The following is a 22,136-nucleotide window of genomic DNA, read 5'->3' as shown; positions in this document are numbered from 1 at the left end:
CACATTTAACAGTATATTAGCAACATGCTAATGAAACATTTAGAAAGACAATTTACAAATATCACTAAAAATATCATGATATCATGGATCATGTCAGTTATTATTGCTCCATCTGACATTTTTCGCTGTTGTTCTTGCTTGCTTACCTTGTCTGTGCACAGATCCAGATGTTAATACTGCCTTTCCTTGTCTAATGCGTCGAATGGGCTGGCATTATGCAAATATTGGGGTCATACATATTAATGATCCCGACTGTTACGTAACAGTTGGTGTTATGTTGAGATCCGAGTGTTTTCCGGAAGTCTTTTAAACAAATGAGATTTACATAAGAAGGAGGAAACAATGGGGTTTGAAACTCAATGTATGTCTTTTCCATGTACTGAACTCTTGTTATTCAACTATGCCGAGGTAAATTCAAATTCTGATTCTAGGGCACCTTATAAGAATATTTGTAGCAGTAATTTTGTGGAGATAATTTTTAGTCTATCTCTGCAAGACAGACGGGAGATGGACTAAAAATTATCTTCCAAACGTACTGCCAGAAGACGTACTTCTGGAAGATAAATTCTTCAAACAGTGGTACAAGAGGATGTAGTGCTGGTCCTTCAAGAGTCACTCTCAACCTGTTTGTCTATAAAGCATATATATAAACAGTCTTTTTGTATTTTACAACACTTCAGCTGTGATTCTTATTAAGTGGGGGTAATTTTTTTAGGATTCTTTACCTAACCTAAGTCTCTGAGATTCTGACACCTTGCACTTCTGGAGACTTCAGGTAGGTTGCAGATCTGAAAAATTGATGGCGCTGGAGACTAAAGGGTTCCTGATGGTTTCATACTTAATTCTTCACCTTAATTCTTAATTCTTTTGCAGTTAACATGTCTTCTTTTCCACCTGTTTTGTCTGACCCTGCTGACCCAATGAGCATTTTGCTGCCCAATGGTCATGCCTTTAACTTTGCAATTTCCTAGTATTGCATTAGTATTGCATCCTTCTCATAGGATTTTTAAATCATTTTTGACTTTTCAGTCTGAGTTAAATTTCTTTTTTGGCTCATTTTATCTGTTAAAGAAAAATTTGCATAATAATTATGCACAACCTGAATATAAGGCGTTTTTTCACTTCCAGCCTTCATGAACAATTATTTATCACTTTTAAAAAGGAAAAAAATACAAAATTAAGAGTAGTTATTAAGATTGATGTGGTTTGGAATTGGTAACAACTTGCATAATAATTATGCACACACTGTATATAAAAAAATATATAGTTTTTGAAATTGGTATTAGCCTGAATATATTTAGATACTATTATAGTTTAAATAAAAAATGTACATTAATAACAATAAATAAATAATAAAAATAAATAATAAAAAAGATAATAAAATCTAGTTGCACTAAACATTAAAATATAATATTAAAGAATTTAGGATATATAAATCAATGGTAATTAATGTTAAAAGTTTAGATAAAGGGGACAACTTTTTAGGGGACAACTGCAAATTTTCACTTTTTCCTTTGTAGAATATTGTCTAAGGAAATCGATGATATATGATTTTTAGAATGTGTGTTTTAGTTTTATGGCTAGCCAGCAATTTTGTAAGCACAGAGGTGATTCCATCAGCTCAGAGGTGCTTTAACACCGTGGTGTCATTCCGCTGTGAGGGAACAACTTCAAACACTCGAGAACAACAAAGAACAATTCTGAAGAATAAAAGAGAATAGCTGCATTGTTCTTACATGTACTTAGTCCTGCCTTTACACACATTCACTTACCACTGGTCTGTGCACATCCCAGAAGGCTCTCTCCTGACTGTCCAGTATTTTCCTCTCAATTTTGTCTCTTTTCTTATCAACTCTGTACAGACAGAAAACAGAAGCTGAAGCAATTAAAATATTTAACTTCCAAAAGAAAAGGCAAACATGCAATGAACCATGCAACAGAGCTGAAAAGTCAAAGTTGCCTAATGTTTTGGCACTCAGAGGCACTATAGTGCTCACAAAATTGCCTTGAATATAAATTTAAACATCAGAAGCTACTTATAAGACAAGTAAGACAAGTCTGTCCAATCTAAAAACAATTTTGCTGTGCAATTTATGTCCAAGAGACTTTTAAAAATCCATTAGCACAGACAACATAAGAACAAACCACAGCTTGACAGATATTTCAAGAGATCCAGCCATTAATATTTGAATTATTGCTATGCAAAGAGTCACTTTCCTGTATTCTGACTGGGTGGCATGCTTTTAAAAACGCACAAAGAAAAACAGCCAATAAAGAATAGGAAAGACCAGAACTGATCACAATCTGAAAGATACATACTTTGCTTGAGCCTCTGCTTGCATAAAAATAAACTCCCATTTCCTGGCGAATGCCCGCTGTAGTCGCGCTAAACTCTCCTGGAAGAGGAAAAAAGAGCATTTTTATGATCAAAGTTTAAAAAGCAAAACCTTTTTGGAGAAACAGAAGCCATTCATTTAATTTAAAGGCACAATATGTAAAGTTTCGCCACTAGAGGTCGCCTATTTAAAACAAAGGCGTAGCTTGATGACGCCAAGACGCCTCCCTCAGGTCGGCGGTCACGCCGGCGTGATCACCGCGGTTTTTTCTAACTAGTGTGAAAGAGACTCAAAATACTTGAGTACATACAATTAAGAGCTATACACCATTTTAATCTTTGGAATATCTTCTTTTATTTGTGTACACTCAGAGTAAAAACAAAATGTTGTGCTTTTTGTAAAATAAAGAAAACTAACATGATGCGTGATCTCTCGTCTCCCTCTCAGAAAATGAACTGTAACTTATGAATACTAATGACAAAAAAATTACACATATGTCTGAAGAAACGTTGAAATGTCAGGTTTTAAATCGTACAAGTCAAATCGAAAACAAACATTATGTGTTTATGTAATCTGTATGAAAAGAGAGCCATGTCAGAAGTCCGTGATTCAGCTCATTATCCGCTAATGCGGCCACGCCCACGGAGCGAGCGCTATTCAGAGGCAAATTCAGTCAATACATGCATTCATCGTCTCAATCGTGTATTTATTGTCTTGAAAAGTGTTTTGAATAGCCATAGTTAGCGATCTCTGGCCTCTGTTAGTTCAGTTATTTCCTGGATTGCCTATTCTTCTTTAGCATTGGCATTTGTGGACTAAAAGTGCACAGAGCGCCCTCCGGCTGCAAGTATGAATTAAAAACAGTATCCAGCGTTCATAGTGATAACAATAAATATTGAATAAATATTACTCCTCTGTATAGAAAATTGACATAAACATGAGAATCCATCAATATTCTCCAAATGTGCATGCTTTTAAGCTAAAAGCCTATATGAAATGCCATAGAGGTAACATAACTGTTCAGACACTTTGTATCATAGAAATGCATTATATTTTAATAATAGAATACCATTATTTTAAATTGTAATAATATTTCACAGTATTGCTGTTTTTTCTGTATGTTTGATTTACATTATGATGAGCTGAGACATGATCAACAGGGTTTTTTCACAGCCTACCTGACTGAAAGAGCTCATTATTTATGCAGGTCATTAGAGCTCTTTATCTGATTCTTTTGTCTTCTCAGGTGAGAATCATCCATTATTCATGATTATTCACGCCTCCACGCATACTGTGTTTTCTTGACCAAAGATATTTTAGAAAATTTAAATCTCTCTATTGTTTTATATGAAGGAGTAGGAATGATATTTTTTACATAATTTTGAAGCAAAAACTCTAGTCTACAACCTCCAATACCCAGAAGTCTTGTGAACACAGATTTAATATATATTTTTTGCCTTTATTTCAGTGACTTAAGTTTTTTGTTTTTTCAATAACCACGCATAAACGTTATTCCTTCAAAAATACAAACATGTACATACATGTTCCTTACATATTATTGTAGCCTAGTTTGTGCTGAATACAGTGTAATGACACTTTTTCCATTAATATGTTTATGAACAACTGAAAAAAGCACAAATGTCAGGGCATGTCAAAACTTCTCCAGGCCCCAAATCAGCCTCAGACCCCTGAGGGTTAAGCACGGAATCTTGGGAGATGTCGTCTTCACCTCACAGCTGGTGGAAAAAAATCGTGACGAGACTTGGGCAGAAATCATGTTCATGGATGAGATTATTAATGTTACTGTAGTATGAAGCAGAGCAGGGCCGAGTGATGTTGGAGCTGAACGGGGCTGCTGGAGCGATTGCTAATAAGAGACGAGTGTGACATGCCTCGCGAGCAGCAGAGCTTTTATTATGCCGCAGTCGTCGCTTCCACTTCTTCCGGTCAAACGTATGAGGTAACACAGGCATTGTTTTATCATATTAGATACATTTGAGTGTGCTGAAAACGATGTTATAACATTACTCTGTGTGTTTGCTCAGCGGCTGCTATGTTGCACACTGCAGTAAGCTAGATCGATATTAGAATATCATATTAATAAATGCTGGATGGCTTGTGTTTATAAATGGCATGCAATTAATTTTAAAACATATTGTATGATGGAGAAAATGCTGTATTACTGTTATTAAAAATAAAGCTACATCTGATTATGCTATGTTAGCCACTCAGACAAAATATTCTTTTTCTCTGAGGCATGGTGAAAACACGCAGTCGCGGAAAATCAAGAAAATGAGATTCAAACAATAAAGGCCCCGGTATACTTCAAACGAAATCGAAGAACGAACTGATGTGACGTCATCAGGGCAAAACAAAGTTTGTTTTGTGTTCTTTTTGGAAGTTCGAAATGGCTTGCCAAAGGGAACTTTCAGGAAAAGTTCGCTCCAGCTGCAAAACACCTTCGTACTACCATTGGTCAGTGACGATAACGTCATAGGAGGTGTGCGCTGAGGCTCCGCCTTCACTCACGTGGGACGCATCTCTGAATCATTTCGTGTGTTTGAGTTCGTCGAGATAAGATCTCCACGGGTGAAAACATGAACACACTGGATAGCCGCTTTATAGTACAAAATGAAGTTGTGCTTGTAAAAAAATGAGGCACTAACACTGTTTTTCATGTTTGATACTGTAAAGCTGCTTGATTTTAAGCAATCTATTGAATAAAGTGCTATATGAAGACGTGACTAGGAGTGCTACTTTGCAGAGCTTGTGCTAACATACCAATGTTGTTATGATCAGACATATTTCTTATGCTTTCTATAATAAATGCTTGCTGTTTTCTCATTTTTGTTGTGTCTCATTTTGTTACCGCGAAGACAGTGTACAGCACATATTTACATATTCATCTAACCGTCGCTCTCAGCAGTGTGGGCAGCGTCAGATGTTCGTTTACAGTATATCGCTGGTCACGCATTTCGAACTTCGTTTTACCCCTAAACGAAGTACGAAAAAGAACTTCGTTTGAAGTGTACCGACGGGGCCTTAACATGTTGAGCTATATAACAATAATTTGTTTTTTGTCTATAAATGTAACCAAACAGTTGTTCCCTTGTCTAATAAAACATGTAATATATTAAAGCATCTTTGGTGTCTCCATGGTTTCTACAAAATAAAACCGGAAATCGAGGGTAACGCAGGTATATGACGTCACTGATAGGCGACACATGGACACGGTCCGTGTCCTGGTTAAAATTGCTTATTTCTCTGGATTTAAACTTTCTTGGAAACATCTGGGATAATGTAAGTACACAAGTCAACAAAATATATAACACCGTTCTAGTGGGTTTTTGGATATTTTAATCCAAAAATCTTACATACAGGTGCTGGTCATATAATTAGAATATCGTGAAAAAGTTAATTTTTTTATTGTAAATTATTTTTAAAAATGAAACTTTCATATATTCTAGATTCCCTACATGTAAAGTAAAACATTTCAATTTTTTTTTTTTTATTTTTTTTTTTTTAATTTTGATGATTAGAGCATACAGCTCATGAAATTCCAAAATCCAGTATCTCAAAATATTAGAATATTTCCTAAGATCAATCAAAAAATGGATTTTCAAAACAGAAAAGTTCAAGTTCTTTAAAGTATGTTCATTTGTACACTCAATACTTGGTCGGCAGCACATATTACATCAAATGACTTGCTCCTAGCACAAATTACAGCATCAGTGAAGTGTGGCATGGAAGTGATCAGCCTGTGGCACTGCTGAGGCACTATTGAGCCTTCAGATCATCTGTATATTGTTGGATCGACTGTTTCTCATCTTTCTCTTGAAAATATCCCATAGATTCAGGGGTCAGGCATGTTGGCTGGCCAATAAAACACAGTAATATCATGGTCAGCAAACCACTTGGAAGTGGTTTTTGCACTGTGGGCAGGTGCTAAAGTCCTGCTGGAAAAGGAAATCAGCATCTCCATAAAGCTTGTCAGCAGATGGAAGCATAAAGTGCTCCAAAATCTCCTGGAAGATGGCTGCATTGACTTTGCACTTGATAAAACACAATGGACCAACACCAGCAGATGTCACAGCCCCCCAAATCATTACTAACTTCAGAAACTTCCCACTAGACTTCAAGCAGCTTGGATTCTGTCCCTCTCCAGTCTTCCTTCAGACTCTGGGACCATGATTTCAACATGAAATGCAAAATTTACTTTTATCTGAAAAGAGGACTTTCGACCACCGTTCACTGTCCAGTTCTTTTTCTCCTTAGCCCAGGTAAGATGCTTCTGACGTTCGAAGATGTCTTCGAAGATGTCTGAGTGTGGTGACTCTTGATGCGCTGACTCCGGCTTCATTTGACTCATTGTGAAGCTCTCCCAAGTGTTTGAATTGGCTTTACTTGACAGTATTCTCAAGCTTGTGGTCATCCCTGTTGCTTGTGCACCTTTGCCTACTCAATTTCTTTCTTCTAGTCAACTTTGCATTTAATATGCTTTGATACATCACTCTGTAAAGAACAAGAGATACCCGGAATTTATACTGTAGGGATGGTCATTTAATGAAACTCAAATGTAAATATTATAATATTTTGAGATACTGGATTTGGGACTTTCATTAGCTGTACGCTCTAATCAACAAATAAAAAAAAATAAAAAAAATAAAAAATAAAAAAAACTTTTGAAATGTTTTACTTTACATGTAGGGAATCTAGTATAAATGAAAGTTTCATTTTTTTAAATAATTTACAATAAAAAAATGAACTTTTTCACGATATTCTAATTATATGACCAGCACCTGTATTGTGCCTTTTTAAAAAGGGACATATGATACCCTTTTACAAAGTCTTGATTTTGTTTTGGGGGGCCTACTAGAAAACGTTTTCATGCTTTATTTTTCAAAACAAAAAAACAAAACAACAACAACAAAAAACATTATTTTTCACATATTTTACATTATTGCTGCACCTCTTGTGCATTTCCCGAAAGCATTGTTAGCCAACCATGGTAGCAAGTTCCATCGTTATCAGCATAGTTCAACGAGTCGGTGTTTCCCGAAACCACAGTTCCAACGATCATTCACAAACAACATTGCAAAGTTGTGTGGTTGGAACAACAGCTCTCGAGCTGTGGTTAGAAGCATAGTTTCTTCTTTGCATGACATCTGGACTTAATAAATCCTTATCTTGAGCAAAATAAGCTAGCTGACATTCAGTACAATCTATATCTTTTATTTTGAATTTATACAAATGTCATTTATGTCATTTAAGAGTTTGTCAAGAGATTTAAAGCACTGATTTTGAAGAGTGCGCATGTGCGTACGTGCTCTAGTATGTAGGAACGAGCCTATGATTCAATCTGGAAATAAAGCAAAATAACTGAGAATGATGCCATGTCCATAATTTATAGCAAAAATGTCCATAATTTATAGCAAAAAAACTAGCATTAATACTCAAATGGATTCATTAAAAGAAGTTATTACTCCACCATCTGTGTGACATTATTAACCAATGTGGTTGAATGACAAACTTGCGACAGTACAGTTTCAGGAAACAGTCATGACTAGCTAGTTGATTTTTTCAACGATGCGTCACACTACGGTAGTTAAGCAGCGAGTTACGTTATTGTATGAGAAATGCACCCCTGATAGTTCCTGCCTCTATGAAGCCCATCCTTCTGAAAAAAAAAAAAAAAAAAAAAAAACTGACTGGTTGATGGGCTGGACCAGTGTGTTGTGATTGGTCAACCACTTTGAGCGTGTTTCGAAAATGTCACAGCCCTTACCTAACTGCAAGTTTCAACAAGCTACTAACACAACTCAACCAGGCCTCGTTCCCATTTTTTTTTATACGTCTTAGGCGGGAATTATTTAAATAAGCAATATTGTGACCTGTACCTTCTCGGAAGAAAACTTGGTAACACTTTAGTATAGAGAACACATATAAACTATTAACTATGACTTTTCCCTTTATAAACTCCTAATTTACTGCTTATTAATAGTTAGTAAGTTAGTTGTTAAGTTTAGGTATTGGGTAGGATTAAGAATGTAGAATAAGGACATGCAGAATAAGGCATTAATATGTGCTTAATAAGTTCTAATAAATAGCTAATATTCTAGTAATATACATGCCAATAATCAACTAGTTAAAAGACCCTAAAATAAAGTGTTACATTACCGAAAACTCTACAATCGAGGGGGTTTCAGGGAGTTCAGAAAAAGTGCTTTGTGAAAAACTCTTTGTGCTTTGTAACTTTTTAACTTTTTAAAAGCAGACCTTTTTCATACTCAAACAGCAACACTGCACACTGAATAAAATTGAAAATGTAAAAAAGCATAATAGGACCCCTTTATTAATAGAACAAGGAAGAGGAGGCACAAGTGATCACATGTTTACAGTTCTCAGTTTAATATGAGAAAGGACGTTGGTGGAGAGGGCTCTATCTACACAGGCCTACTGGAGAGCTTACAAGGATTATTCAAACAAAGCCTGACATTTAAAGCCCAGCTTAGATTAGACCGACATTCTTTTTAAAGATTGTCATTACCTTATTATCTTCTTAATATCTTCTATCTAATAATGTCTGAAGTACAAAGCATGAGAAGTGCATTGTTACAATTAAGAGAGAGAGAGAAGGGAGAAAAAAGAGATTACTTACAGCTTCGTAATCAGCAAGTTCCAGACGTGCTTTGTTCTGCATTGTTCTTTTGCACAAGTACACAGCTGCAGAGAGACGCCAAGAGGTGTGTGAAAAAAAACACTGCTCGCACGTACTCAAACCTCAGCAGCCCTTAGGGCTTTCAAATGAGTTGTACTAAAATATTTAGTAAACATTTAACATATTTTACACCAGCTTGTACTGAATTGCACCTGAGCGTTGCATTGTTCTGATTGCTGAATTCATAACAAGGATAATTTACCTAACCCAAGGCACACTCATGCACACAACCATAATATAGGGTGAGCTCAATTGTATGCATAGGTATATCTTCATAAAGTATAATAATGAACAAAAATGCCATGAACTTTCTTTAAACCTCAAAAGTATTCATAAAGATTTGTGCATCACTGTAGATCTATTAGCTCTGTTATTTCCTGCTGGTAGATTTCACAACTACACAAAGCATCTTTTTCTATTGACAATCATTCAACAGTAGATTGTATTGAGACAAAATTGAACCTTTTTGCAAGCAACATACACTATACAAACAAGTTTGGTTTCAGTAAATTTAAAAAAAAAAAGAAATGTAAATGTTAAATTGATCAAATGTTACAGTAAAGACATTTATAATGTTATAAAAGAATTTGAAGAAATTGGTGTTCTTTGTGGAATTCATCAAAGAATCCTGAAAAAAAAAAAAAAGTTAAAAGTTAACCATAAAAGTTTTACGGTTTCCACAAAAATATTAAGCAGCACATTCGTTTTCAACAATTAAAAAATTGAAAACAGTTACTTTAATTTTAAGTAATATTTAACAACTTTACTGTTTTTTTTTTTTACTGTATTTTTGATTCAAATAAATGCAGGTGAGAATGTTATGAAAACATTTGAAAATCTTACCGATGTTTTAATTGTTTGCATTTTGCACACATGCAGTGTGTTACAAAAACATTTTACATACAAATACCTACAGTATAAAAACTAATGAGATTAAAACACATAGTAAAAGTACAAAAATTACAAAAAGTACTAAGCATAGTAAAAGTACAGTTTCCCTGGAAACCTAGATATACTGTTGAGAATGAAGGGATCAGGGTTTATGTAGTGACAACACACTCACACCACACAAACACACAGACACATGTTGGGTTCTCATGTTTTATGGGGACTTTCCATGTACATAATGATTTTTATACTGTACAAACTGTATATTCTACCCTATAACCCTAAACCTACACATCACAGAAAACTGTCCCAAAAGAACAATGATATCAGATATTGCCATCTATGTGGGGACTCCATAACGTTGGGTTTACCAAGAACTCACGTACACACACACACACACACACACACACACACACACACACACACACACACACACACACACACACACAGACACACACACACACACACACACACACACACAATCCAGCTGGAAGGATTTGATTAGGTTGTGTTTATATAGGCTAGTCTTATTAAAGCACACACACTCCTAACACGCCATGATCCAGCTGATCTCCAGCCATCTGGAGGATTTCATTAAATACATGTTCATATAGACTGGTCTCAGTAAGATACAGATAATAGATCTCACACAAAAACTCACCGTAGTCTGTGTTCTCGGGCTCCCAGCAGTTTGACGGCCAGAAATACGGAGTCTAACAGATAAAAGAGCACAATCTGAACTACATTACTCACAATGCAGTGTAAGGTGAAAACTGGCACAGTTTCGAAGTTCAGTTTGTATACAAAAACAACCAAGACACTTGCAGTTGTTCGTAAATAAAATTTCGTAACATTTTACATTGATTACAGTGATTATTGTATATTTACATTAGAAAGTACTGATTAATTCTAATGAACAACAACTAAATGTGTAATTATTTGATGGAGCGATTAGTATCTGAGCTAGCTACTGTATTACATGTTATTAGGCTACTATATAATTAACTTTAATAACATGCAATATATTTAGCACGGGTGCTATATTTTAAAGTGTTTCCAAAAGTTCAGTTTATATTTTGTTTCTCAAATCAGCAAAAGGACCAACCTGAAATCTGTAGAATGTGCCATCGTCTTTAAGAGTGAGCACATGGTCAGAGATGGGGAAGAAGTAGCCGTGAGCCGCCATCAGTGTGCCCAGATGAAGAGCCTCCACTAGAGAAACAATTAATAGTGTTATTAGGAGTCCAAATATTAAAGGGCAATCCAAACATTTAGGCCAAGATAATTATTATTTATTATGAGCTTAAACTAAATAGAACAAATGGTATAAAGTGGTAGAAATGTGAAATTTGAGCAGAATATCAGAAACGCAGACTGTGATTCTGACTACTGATAGCATCTTACAGTACATCTTATTGTGACAGATCACAAAACTCATGGTTCGGATTATATTACGGTTTTTGAACAGCAGATCGGATAATTTTTTGGATCAGCAAAAAAAAAAAAAAAAAAAAACTTAGCTTTTCATTTATTACCTAAAGCCACTTTAAGTGTTTTTATACCACAGCAAAACTACTATCCTAACTAATAAAGTTTATACAGTATTAAAGGTAAGTGAACGGACAGTAAAAAATAAAAGGACAAATAAACAAATTACAAGCACAGATAAATACAATATAACAAAGTTACAAATAAAGGTCTAACAGTAGTATTCATGTAAAATAACACTATAATGTTCACTGTATAAACTGAATAAAGATTAATCTTTGTTAAAGCTGTGTTTTGTTGTTTGATTAACATTAATGACACAGACAGTGGCAGGCATTTATAGGGGGCTGTCACTTTAAGACCTAATGCACGGATCCAGTATAATGATACACACCCAATTTCTTTCTCAAAGGTTTACTTTCACTTAAGACATAACCCGCTGTGTTTATGAGATACCTTGACGAGACGGGTATTTTAACATACTTTTGTGTGTATGTGTCCGTTCAAGTGCAAGGAGATGTGAAAAAGGAATCAATTTGGTGTTTGCGCGATATGTGTGTGTGTGTGTGTGTGTGTGTGTGTGTGTGTGTGTGTGTGCAGCCATGCAACAGTGCACGAGTAACGAATTGAGCTCTCTCCCGCATCTTCTGGCACTGGAATGGTTTAAAATCAGTTGAATGTGTAAATTGGCAAGAAAAAAAAAACATGCAAATGATAAACTTTCATTCTATAATGCTTGAACTTAGCGATTAATCCGCAAATCACATGCGTGATGAATTGTGGGGCAATTGACAGGTTTTTCATGCAAAACAAAATACTTTTAGTGTTTTTCTTTCCATAAAATATTCCAATCTATAAGAAGTCTCTTTTACCCATTCTAACTGAATAATCTATAGATTTGAAATTTAAATGATGCTCTGAGATAACTAGGCTATGACTGGATCTAGGGGTCTCAGTCTTCAAGAGACAGCATGGAAATAACATTCTACTGCAACATACTGATCCAGCACCACACACTCCTCTGCGAAACATGTACGAGAGGGAGTTAAGCATCAATAAATAATTATCTATTAAACTTTTACAATACAGTGTTTACTGTGAGCGTGCACGTTAGAGTACGTGTCTGTGCTGATTACAAATTAATATCCTTTTGCTTTCAAGGGTGCAGTATGCTTTTTGCAGCTGTTGTTGTTTTGATGAGAGCTTCCCACCAGGCATGTTCACAAGGTAAATTCAACTAATCAGCAATGTAGCAAAGAACTGAACAGAGAGAGAGAGAGAAAGGGAGAGAGAGAGAACTTTTTAAAGTTCTTGTTTTATCTCTCTGTTGTTCCTGGCACAGTCTATTGAGTATACTGAGAGATTCTGTGCACTTATCTGGTTGCTCTTTTCCTGTCTGAGAAGAGCACCCCATATCACACACTTACTCTCACACACCTGTCATATCTGTCAGAGGGAATCTGAAGTAGAGGGATATACACTATACCTCAGAAACAAATCAAATCTCATTGCTGTGTAAAGGAAAAAATCTCTTTATCTTTCTTTCCTCACTAAAACCTTCTTCAAAAAACCTCTTTATCTTTCTTTCCTCACTAAAACCAACTTCAACTGTTTTCTATTTGAATATATTTGACAAAGTAATTTATTCCTGTGATGGCAAAGCTGAATTTTCAGCATCATTACTCCAGTCTTCAGTTCACAAAACCTCTATCTAGGGTCCAAAATTAAGACTAAAAAAGCACCAAATGCAATTAAAATTGGCTTTAATTAAAAATAAATGTAAAAAATGAATATATATATATATATATATATATATATATATATATATATATATATATATATTTTATATATATATATACACTACCGTTCAAAAGTTTGGGATTTTTAATATTTTTAAAAGAAGTTTTGTCTGCTCACCAAGATTGCATTTATTTAATTAAAAATACAGTAAAAACTGTAATATTGTGAAATATTATTACAATTTAAAATAACTGTTTTCTATTGGAATATAATATAAAATGTAATTTATTTCTGTGTTGGAAAAGCTGAATTTTCAGCATCATTTCTCCAGTCTTCAGTGTCACACGATCCTTCAGAAATCATATTAATATGATGATTTGCTGCTCAAGAAACATGTATTATTATTATCAATGTTAAAAACAGTTGTATACTTTTTTTCAGGATTCCTTGATGAATAGAAAGCTCAAAAAACAACATTTATCAGAAATACAAAGCTTTTGTAACATTATACACTACCTGTTCAAAAGTTTGGGGTCAGTAAGAATTTTTATTTTTATTTTTTTGAGAAGAATTTAAAGAAATAAATATTTTTTTCAGCAAGGATGGATTAAATTCAATCAAAAGTGACAGTAAAGACATTTAAAATGTAACAAAAGATTATATTTCAAATAAATGCTGTTCTTTTGAACTTTCTATTCATCAAAGAAACCTGAAAAAAAATATTGTACACAAATATTTTGTACATCTGTACACAATAAATGCTTCTTGAGCAGCAAATCACCATATTAGAATGATTTCTGAAGATCATGTGACACTGAAGACTGGAGTAATGATGCTGAAAATTCAGCTTTGCCAACACAAGAAAAAATTACATTTTCAAATATTTTCAAATAGAAAACAGTTATTTTAAATTCGTAATAATATTTCACAATATTACTGATTTTACTGTATTTTTAATTAAATAAATACAGCCTTGGTGAGCAGACGAAACTTCTTTTAAAGACATTAAAAATCTTACTAATCCCAAACTTTTGAACGGTAGTGAATATATAGTTAAATATTTTAAAAACATATTTTTAAATTATTTATTTTTTATTAATCATTTTAATGAATTGCATTTTGAAGTTAAGTTCAGCTTTTTTTTTAGAATAGTAGCTGTGCTATTGTTTAGCTAAATTACTAGCTTATCACTTGACAAACTACAGTTTCAAAGTAGCTTTCCCATTCTTCCTGTTGAAGAAGTAGATGTAAGTAAAGTGATCCAGCAGTTAGAACAAGACCTTTGAAAGTTTAACCTCCCCCCATCCCCTGCCACTTCTTCAATTAAAGGAGTAACAGGAGATGCTGACATTAGCTGTTTGACAACTTACAGTATAATTATGAATATGTAAATCCTGAATAAATTGTCCTGTGAGCTGAAGGTATGATTGTGACTTTTAGAAAAGAGTGCATATGAATTAATCAAAACAAGTATTTTTTCAGTCTATGCACACCACAGCTGCGGCACTGTCAGTGATGTCATTAAAGAAAATACTGCATCACCTTGATCCTCGATACACAGATTTTTCAGCATCCACTGGACAATGTCTGAACCTGGAAAAGAAGAAGTTAAGATTAGGCTTATCTATCTATCAAAATTCAGCAGAATATTATTTCATGGTTGGAAAGAAATATTATCTATTCGCCCACTACTGGAATTTGAGGGAAAATGCCATAAACCTATAATCCAGGGGTCATCAACTATATTTGTCCAAGGGCCAGAATTTTTCACTGCAGACTCTGTAAGGGCCAGATACTCGTAATATAAAATAAAAATTCGAATTGTATCCTAATACTGTATGTTATTATTTGATATACTAATTCTTATTCCAAATTTATGTTTATATTTTTTACATATTACCTGTACTGCAGCAAGCCACCAGGGGGCGATAGCGATATTTTAGGCTTCATATTTGTGAGGCTTTCAAGCTGTCCATCACTGTCACGCAATTGTGCGCAAATCCCAGGCAAGGAAAATTTTGACATTTGTGAAAAAATGAGCACGTGAAACAATAAAAGATGTTCAATGAGAGAACGCGTTTATCGTCATTCTTGACTGAAGGCAGGCTATGGCACAAGCTACTTTTCAGAAGGCTTTTTGTTTCGTTAGATTAAAAATAAAAAACGGTTCTCATTCCCCCTTGAATAAGGCCGGCGACACACTGGCTGCGTGAGCGACTCAGCTGCGTGGCGTGTCCGTTTTTATTTCGGCTCCCATATTTAACAGGTTGGAGTTTGCACACTGAGACACGCGTCTCAGGCGCTCTCGAGCCACGCAGAAAACGCGTGCATGCTAGAAATAGAACCGACGCGTGTTCCAGCAACGGGAGTGTTCTCTGGCTAGAGCGCAGAACAGCGGAGTTTGTGCATGTCTGAGCTTGTGTTTTGTTGCTTTGACATTGTGGAAAATTGAATAATAGACAAAATGTATTAGCATTTTTACCCGTTATTATCAATCTAAATTAATCTCGTTTTAATTTAACTTAATTTCGTTTTTCTTTGTTTAAATTTCTGTGTCAATTTGTTAGTCAGAAAATTATTAGACTACCTTAAAAGTATTGCTTAATTTAACAGACCTGTGTGTGTGCGTTTTATATCACTAGTGCAGTGTCCGTTCTCGGAGCATAAGCCCTGCCCGCGTGAGGTGCGCCGCTTCCCGCTCGCGCTGCTCTAACTGTAGTTTACTAAAAGTTTATTAATTCTGAATGTGTCGCGTCTCGCGTGTCCATCTATATTGCACCAAATGCGACACTGCACTCCCCTGTGAAGTCGATTGGATGAACGGTTCTCGAAATAATAAAAATGCAAACGGATATACAGACACAGATTCCTGCCTTTATTAGAGAGAAAAAATATGTTCATCCCCTCTCTCCGAAGCTTCGAATAGTCGATGTTCATCAAAAAATGGTATTCGGACCAGCCCTAAACTTTTTCCTCTTACAAGGCTATTCCTGAATTCAGTATTATTCTGGGGGCCGGATGGAAATCTCTGGCGGGCCGGATTTGGCCCGCGGGCCGCCAGTTGACGTTGCATGCTATAATCAGTGGAAAAATTAGCCAAATTACACCGCAGATGATAATGATAAAATTAGAGTCTTTGTATCAACAGCTGTACTGTCTGCAATAGTCCATTCAATATTTTCAGTTTGACATTTTTCTAGCTTTTTCTTTTATTCTTCATTTTTTTATTCTTCATCTCCTCTGTACTTTTCGTCCACCATTTCCTATAAATTACAGGTCTTTCTCTCTGACTAATCCTTGGGTCTCTCTCTCTAAGCAGCAGAACTGTATAAATTTGGTTAAAGGTAAGTAGAGTGGTTCTGGATGCTCCAAAGAGGATCTCGGTATCAGCAGAGCTTCGCTGGAATATTTAGTGGATTAGCAGAATATCATAATCTTTACCTGAGCACACATAAACCCTTATTTGTCCTCTTTCTGTCTGACTCTCAAAGCAACCAAGAAGTCACACTACTTCCTGCATATCCACCTACAATAAATGAATGCCTATAGTATGGTACACATCTCTTTACCATTGCTGACAAAAGTCTCATAATTGCTGTAAAACTCTCAGGGCAAAATAATAAAATAAAAAATAATGTCTTATACTGTAATTATTTCAATATTAAAACATTTTATCCAATCCTTGCTTAATATTCAGAGACAATTATAAGAACACCACTGGTAGGTTGATTCTTTGGGTATATTAACACTGGTTCATATATTAGCATGAGTAGGTATTGGGACTAATATATGTTTGTGTAGGAAACTTTTTGGTGACATTAGTGTCACATTAAAAAACTGCATTATTAAGTAGCCTATTAACGGCCATTTTACATTGAATAATAAATAAGGATCTGCAAAATGAGCAGATTTAGAGTGTTTCATTTAATTTCCATTTTGTGTGTGTGTGTGTGTGTGTTCTGTGTTTCATTTTCAACCTGGTCACAAATTAATAGACTGTGAGCCGTTTCTTCTGAGAAATATCTTTCCGAGATAACCCTTACTGACCAATCAAATTCAATATTCCCAAAATATGCACAGAGCCCCTATCGCGCAGCCAATCAGCAGTGAGAGGTGTGTCCCTAGAGACAGCAGAAGCTAAGAGCGTGAGAGACTTTTTAAAGCATAGAGAGGCAGAGACTGGAGTGTTAGAGCTTGAATCTGGCCTTTTAATGAATCCTTGGGGGGACCACAGTCAGAGGAACCAAAGAACATCCTTTTGAGAATTTCTATCTCGCTTTCTCCTTCCTAATCTAAAATGGATTATGGTATATAAGGGAGTATAACATCTGCACTACTTTTTCAGTCCCTGATATGTAAATAATGATCAATTTAATGGGACTTTCTGTTGTTGTTTTTTATCTCAAAGATGTTAAAGGGATATCCTGAGTTGTGGACCACAGATAGACCACAATAATTTCAACTCATCTCTCTTTTTTTGTGTGTGAAAATTAACTGTAAAATGATGGTCTGTAGTAATTGACAGAATGCCACTGAAGTGGTCCATAAACATTAGCTTGAAAATAACTAAATATAAATAAGTCGATTCCCTAAACAACCAATTCAAGACCCTGTTCTTTTCATCCAGAATGCAGTGTGCTTCCCCACCAGAGCAATGCAGGCCAGAGACCTTTGATAGAGATCAGACTATCAGCAGAGATCAGTACAAGAAGGGCTCTGGTACTGGTGCTGCACTACAGAGTTCTGGCAGAGTTTTCATTGTGTTGGACTTCAGGCTTGCTGTGGGGCACTGGCTCCTGCTGAATCCTGCTTTCTCAGCGCCAAATTGGAACCACAGTGTATATAAAACAGATGTAAGGGGAATTACCAGAGAAGACACTGGGAATCTTGGATAGGAAACTCTTCACTGTACGGATAGGTATGCCGTTTTTTTCATCCTGCATCCTGGCAATCACATCCTCCATCTAAGCAAAAGAGAGAAAGAGATGGAAACACAAGTCATTAAAAACATATGCACAGCTGCAGCATGGGATAAAAAACAAGAATACAAATCAGTGTCAATACTCAATGAGGTGGAAAATATATATTTTTTTAATTGTTTAAAATATTTAATAAAATAATTTTCATTGCAAATTTTAATAGCATCTTATGAAACACACAAGCAAAAATCTTCCTATGATTTAAAACTCTTCCCTAAATTTTCTTTATTTACAGATTTTAGAAACAAACAAACAAACATCAAAGGGGTCTCAGACTTTTGGACCCCACTGTTGTCATGATCATCTGCTGGAATGCTCTTGATCACCAGGGGGCACTCCCTTACAGACTACTGTCATTCTCTTATGGACTTCATCTCCCACAATCCATTGCCCGGGTTTCATCTTCCATGATTGTTTTCAGCTGTTTACCTCATTACCTCTGCTATATAAACCTGGTTAATTTAGTAATTCATTGCTAAGTCCTGTATGTGTCTCTACTGCATTTCTGAGTGTTCTTCCTGGTTTCATGTCTCTTGGTTTTTTGGATTACTTGCCTGTCTTTTGGATTAACCCTTTTGCTTGAGTTTCCTTGTTGTTTATTTGGATTGCTTGCCTGTGTATTGACCTGTTGCCTGTTTTTGGACATCGATTGTGGATTATCCTTTCAATAAATATCGTTTGGATCTTTAACCCTTTCTGTCTCGGAGCAGTTCATGACAACTATAATGTAATGTAATATATTGGCTGTCAAAATTATCAAAACTATTTAATGCAATTAATGTTTTTTTTTTTTTCTGTTATCCTTTGGTTGCGTTACAGGGACCCACTTTATATTAAGTGGCCTTAACTACTATGTACTTACATTTAAATTAATCATTTGATACAATGCACTTATTGTGTACATACATGTTTTTACATTGTACTTATATTTTTAAAAATACCTGCATGTAATTACATCTGTAATTAATTTCTGTAATTACATTTATAATTACACTGTTGACCCATCCCTTAACCCTTACCCCTACCCTTAAACCTACCCATACCACCAAAGCTTTCCCTAACCTTACCCATATCCCACCTCAATAGCAGAAAAAGTGTTTTGCAATTCAATATAAACCCAATAAGTACATTGTACTTATTTTTTTATGTAAGTACATAGTAGTTAAGGCCACCTTAATATAAAGTGGGACCCGTTACAGTATATGATCATGCTATCATTCTTTCAAGTTCTATGAGACCGTTCAAGTGCGTTAAGACAAAAAAAGCTGCATTGAGTTCTCTTTCGTGTTTTCGTGAACAAAAACACAAAATTATGTAAAAATTCCCATTTTGTTGAGTGTACTTGTAAGCACAGTCTAAAATGAGTTAAAAAGAGTTGTGAAAAAATAGGATTTGCATCAGATTCGTGTCATGTACGTTAGGTTTTTGTAAGGTATGTTCTGTTTAGTTCCTGTTAAGCCTGTCCAAGTTTGTAGTTTGTTTCCTTGGTTACTCATTGGTTAATAATTCTGTTAAGCTGTGCCTGTTTAGCTCCTTCATTTAACATGGGTATATACTCGATCGATTTACCGATATTTTACCTGATATTACCATAATCGGATATCGGTTTTGTAATATCGGATTTACCGATAAACACCATCTTGTGGGTGTTTTGAGAATTGCGCGCAGGATCGCCATTTCAGCGCATCTGAGGGGAGACGAGACAATGAGACGTGCACAGGTAAAGTATGCTTGCCTGCTTTACTGTAATTAGTAAACTTTATTTAACATAGCAGCCATTAATGCACAAATTGTATGCTAGTTTATGCAGCTTGTCTCTAACAAATAGAGACAAGCTCACGGAGTCACATAAGATAATCCATCACATTCTATCCCAATAAAGATGCAACTTTGCATTAATTAAATAATACAGCCATGAATGAGCATGTTGGAAATAAAAGCGCTTAATTTAATTCTCTCTCTGTTGTCATCATTAGTCTCGTGAAGTCGACTGCATTTTGCTGTTCACTCAGCGGGTTGATGCTCGGCCACCGCAAGATTCACTTGTTTAAAACACCGTAATTATATAAACATTTACTATATAACTATTCATTTGCAAATAAGCATCCAAGTAAACACAACTCTATGGAAATTTGAGTATATTTCTGTGTAAATGCATAGATGATCAGTGCTTTGTCATCAGATATTTCATAATCTAGAATGACAAAATCATTATTAATAATTCTGATATAACATACCAGTTGAGAAATGCAATAAAATACAATGTTTTGTTTGTTATATTTCAATATTCCAGAGAATATTATTCAGTTATTTAACATTATCCAACAAATTATTCTTCACTCTTTAGCCTATTAAACAGCTAATAAATCTACTAAAACTGTAGTTTAAAATGAAGTATTACATTTCTGCAAAGTTGATATGACTCCTGTCTTTAATTTATTTTCTCCAACTTGAAAACATCAGACATTCTACATTTATTTTGCTTACTGTTAACATTAGAGTTGCTGCTGATGCTTTTTAAATAAGATTTGTTTTGTTTTAAATAAAATGATTTGTTCAGTTCAGTGGTGTTCTAATTGTGTCAAAAACAGAAGTATAACAGTAAATAAATATCAGTTCTGCATATCGGTTATTGGGCACATAAACACACACATTATCAGTAGGCTATCGGTTCTAAAAAATCAATATTGGTCAATCACTAATATACTCCCTGGGTGTGTCTCAATCAGCTCCCTAGCTTTTGAATCAGTATATTGTGTTCGCGAATTTGGGCACTGGTAAGGACAGTAAAGGACACTGGCTCACTACACATTGGGACACTGATGACTATTTCTGGTGACGTAACATCGTCCTCATTGTACAACGTCATTACTGGTATTTATGAACAAAAGCAGAGCTGATATCTTTCTGACATTACTTGTAATGTTAAAGTACATTATGATAAATACTTTGCTTGTTACATATACGTGCAACATTTCAGCTGTAAATAAATCATAAATGTTAGCTAGATTAGGTTCATTACCTGTCTAGTGATGTATGTTTATGATGAAAAATGATAAAATATTGGTTTGTATCATTTGTGTCATTATGTGGTTGTATTAGCTGATTCTCCTGAGTTCTCCTGTTATTTCCAAAGTGTGATATTAAAGACTGTTGTTATATTATTTCTTTGTTGTGCACTTCATTATACTGCACCAGCAACCGTGTGAGTCTTAAAATGACAACAGCCTAAAAAAACTGCTGTTGTCTATCATTAATGTTAATCAATGTTAATCTATATTCAATTTATAATTTATGCAGTGAAGACTTTGCAGTGTTTGATTATTCAATTTCTGTATATTTACCTGTTAGACTGAAAAGCTACCTGAAAAGCATGGGTCAAAATTAATGAAAACAAAAAACATTAGTGTTGAGCCCTGATATATTAAAGGCATTGACATTTATTACAGAGTTTTTGTGAAGTAAAAGTTTTTTTTTTTTATTTTTTTTTTTAACCCTATTAGGCCTAAACTGATAGCTTTCAATTATACTGTAATACTGAATGGCTATAATTAATGGACTTGAGAAAAAAAAAAAAAAAAAAATCCATTTAATAGAGACATCAGTATCAGTATTCAGTGATACTGACACTTTATTCACAGTGCTTAGTAAAAAGATGCCATTAAACATATATTTCAAATATACTGTCTTTATGTTATTTCTCCATTATTTTGGAGATTGTTACAATATTAAATATTGTAATAAGTATTATAATATTAAAATATATTAAAATCTAATGTTAGATATACGGAAGCCCTGAACCGCATGGTGAAAAAAAAAAAAAAAAAAAAACTTGGTGGGGAGGGAAAAAAAAAAGAAAACTTATCTTGTTATTTCAACATAATAAGTCGTTCTAACGACAATATCTCGTTATTTCAAGATATTAAGTCGTTATAACGACATAATATCTCGTTATTTCAAGATATTATGACGTTATAACGACATAAT

At 34.7% G+C, this 22,136-nt stretch overlaps 1 protein-coding gene across 1 annotated transcript in view; it reads right to left on the bottom strand.

Moving 5' to 3' along the window:
* Window positions 1-22,136, bottom strand: part of rgs7a (regulator of G protein signaling 7a) — a 111,739-nt gene that overhangs the window by 10,374 nt on the left and 79,229 nt on the right. The window contains 7 exon segments of the mRNA XM_048190812.1: window positions 1,773-1,854; window positions 2,320-2,396; window positions 8,995-9,059; window positions 10,604-10,655; window positions 11,048-11,154; window positions 14,713-14,763; window positions 18,038-18,134. Coding sequence (XP_048046769.1) covers window positions 1,773-1,854; window positions 2,320-2,396; window positions 8,995-9,059; window positions 10,604-10,655; window positions 11,048-11,154; window positions 14,713-14,763; window positions 18,038-18,134 — 531 coding nt within the window.

Source organism: Megalobrama amblycephala, linkage group LG5 (assembly GCF_018812025.1).
Source record: "Megalobrama amblycephala isolate DHTTF-2021 linkage group LG5, ASM1881202v1, whole genome shotgun sequence".
NCBI lineage: Eukaryota > Metazoa > Chordata > Actinopteri > Cypriniformes > Xenocyprididae > Megalobrama > Megalobrama amblycephala.
This window is presented reverse-complemented; position numbering and strand designations above follow the sequence as displayed.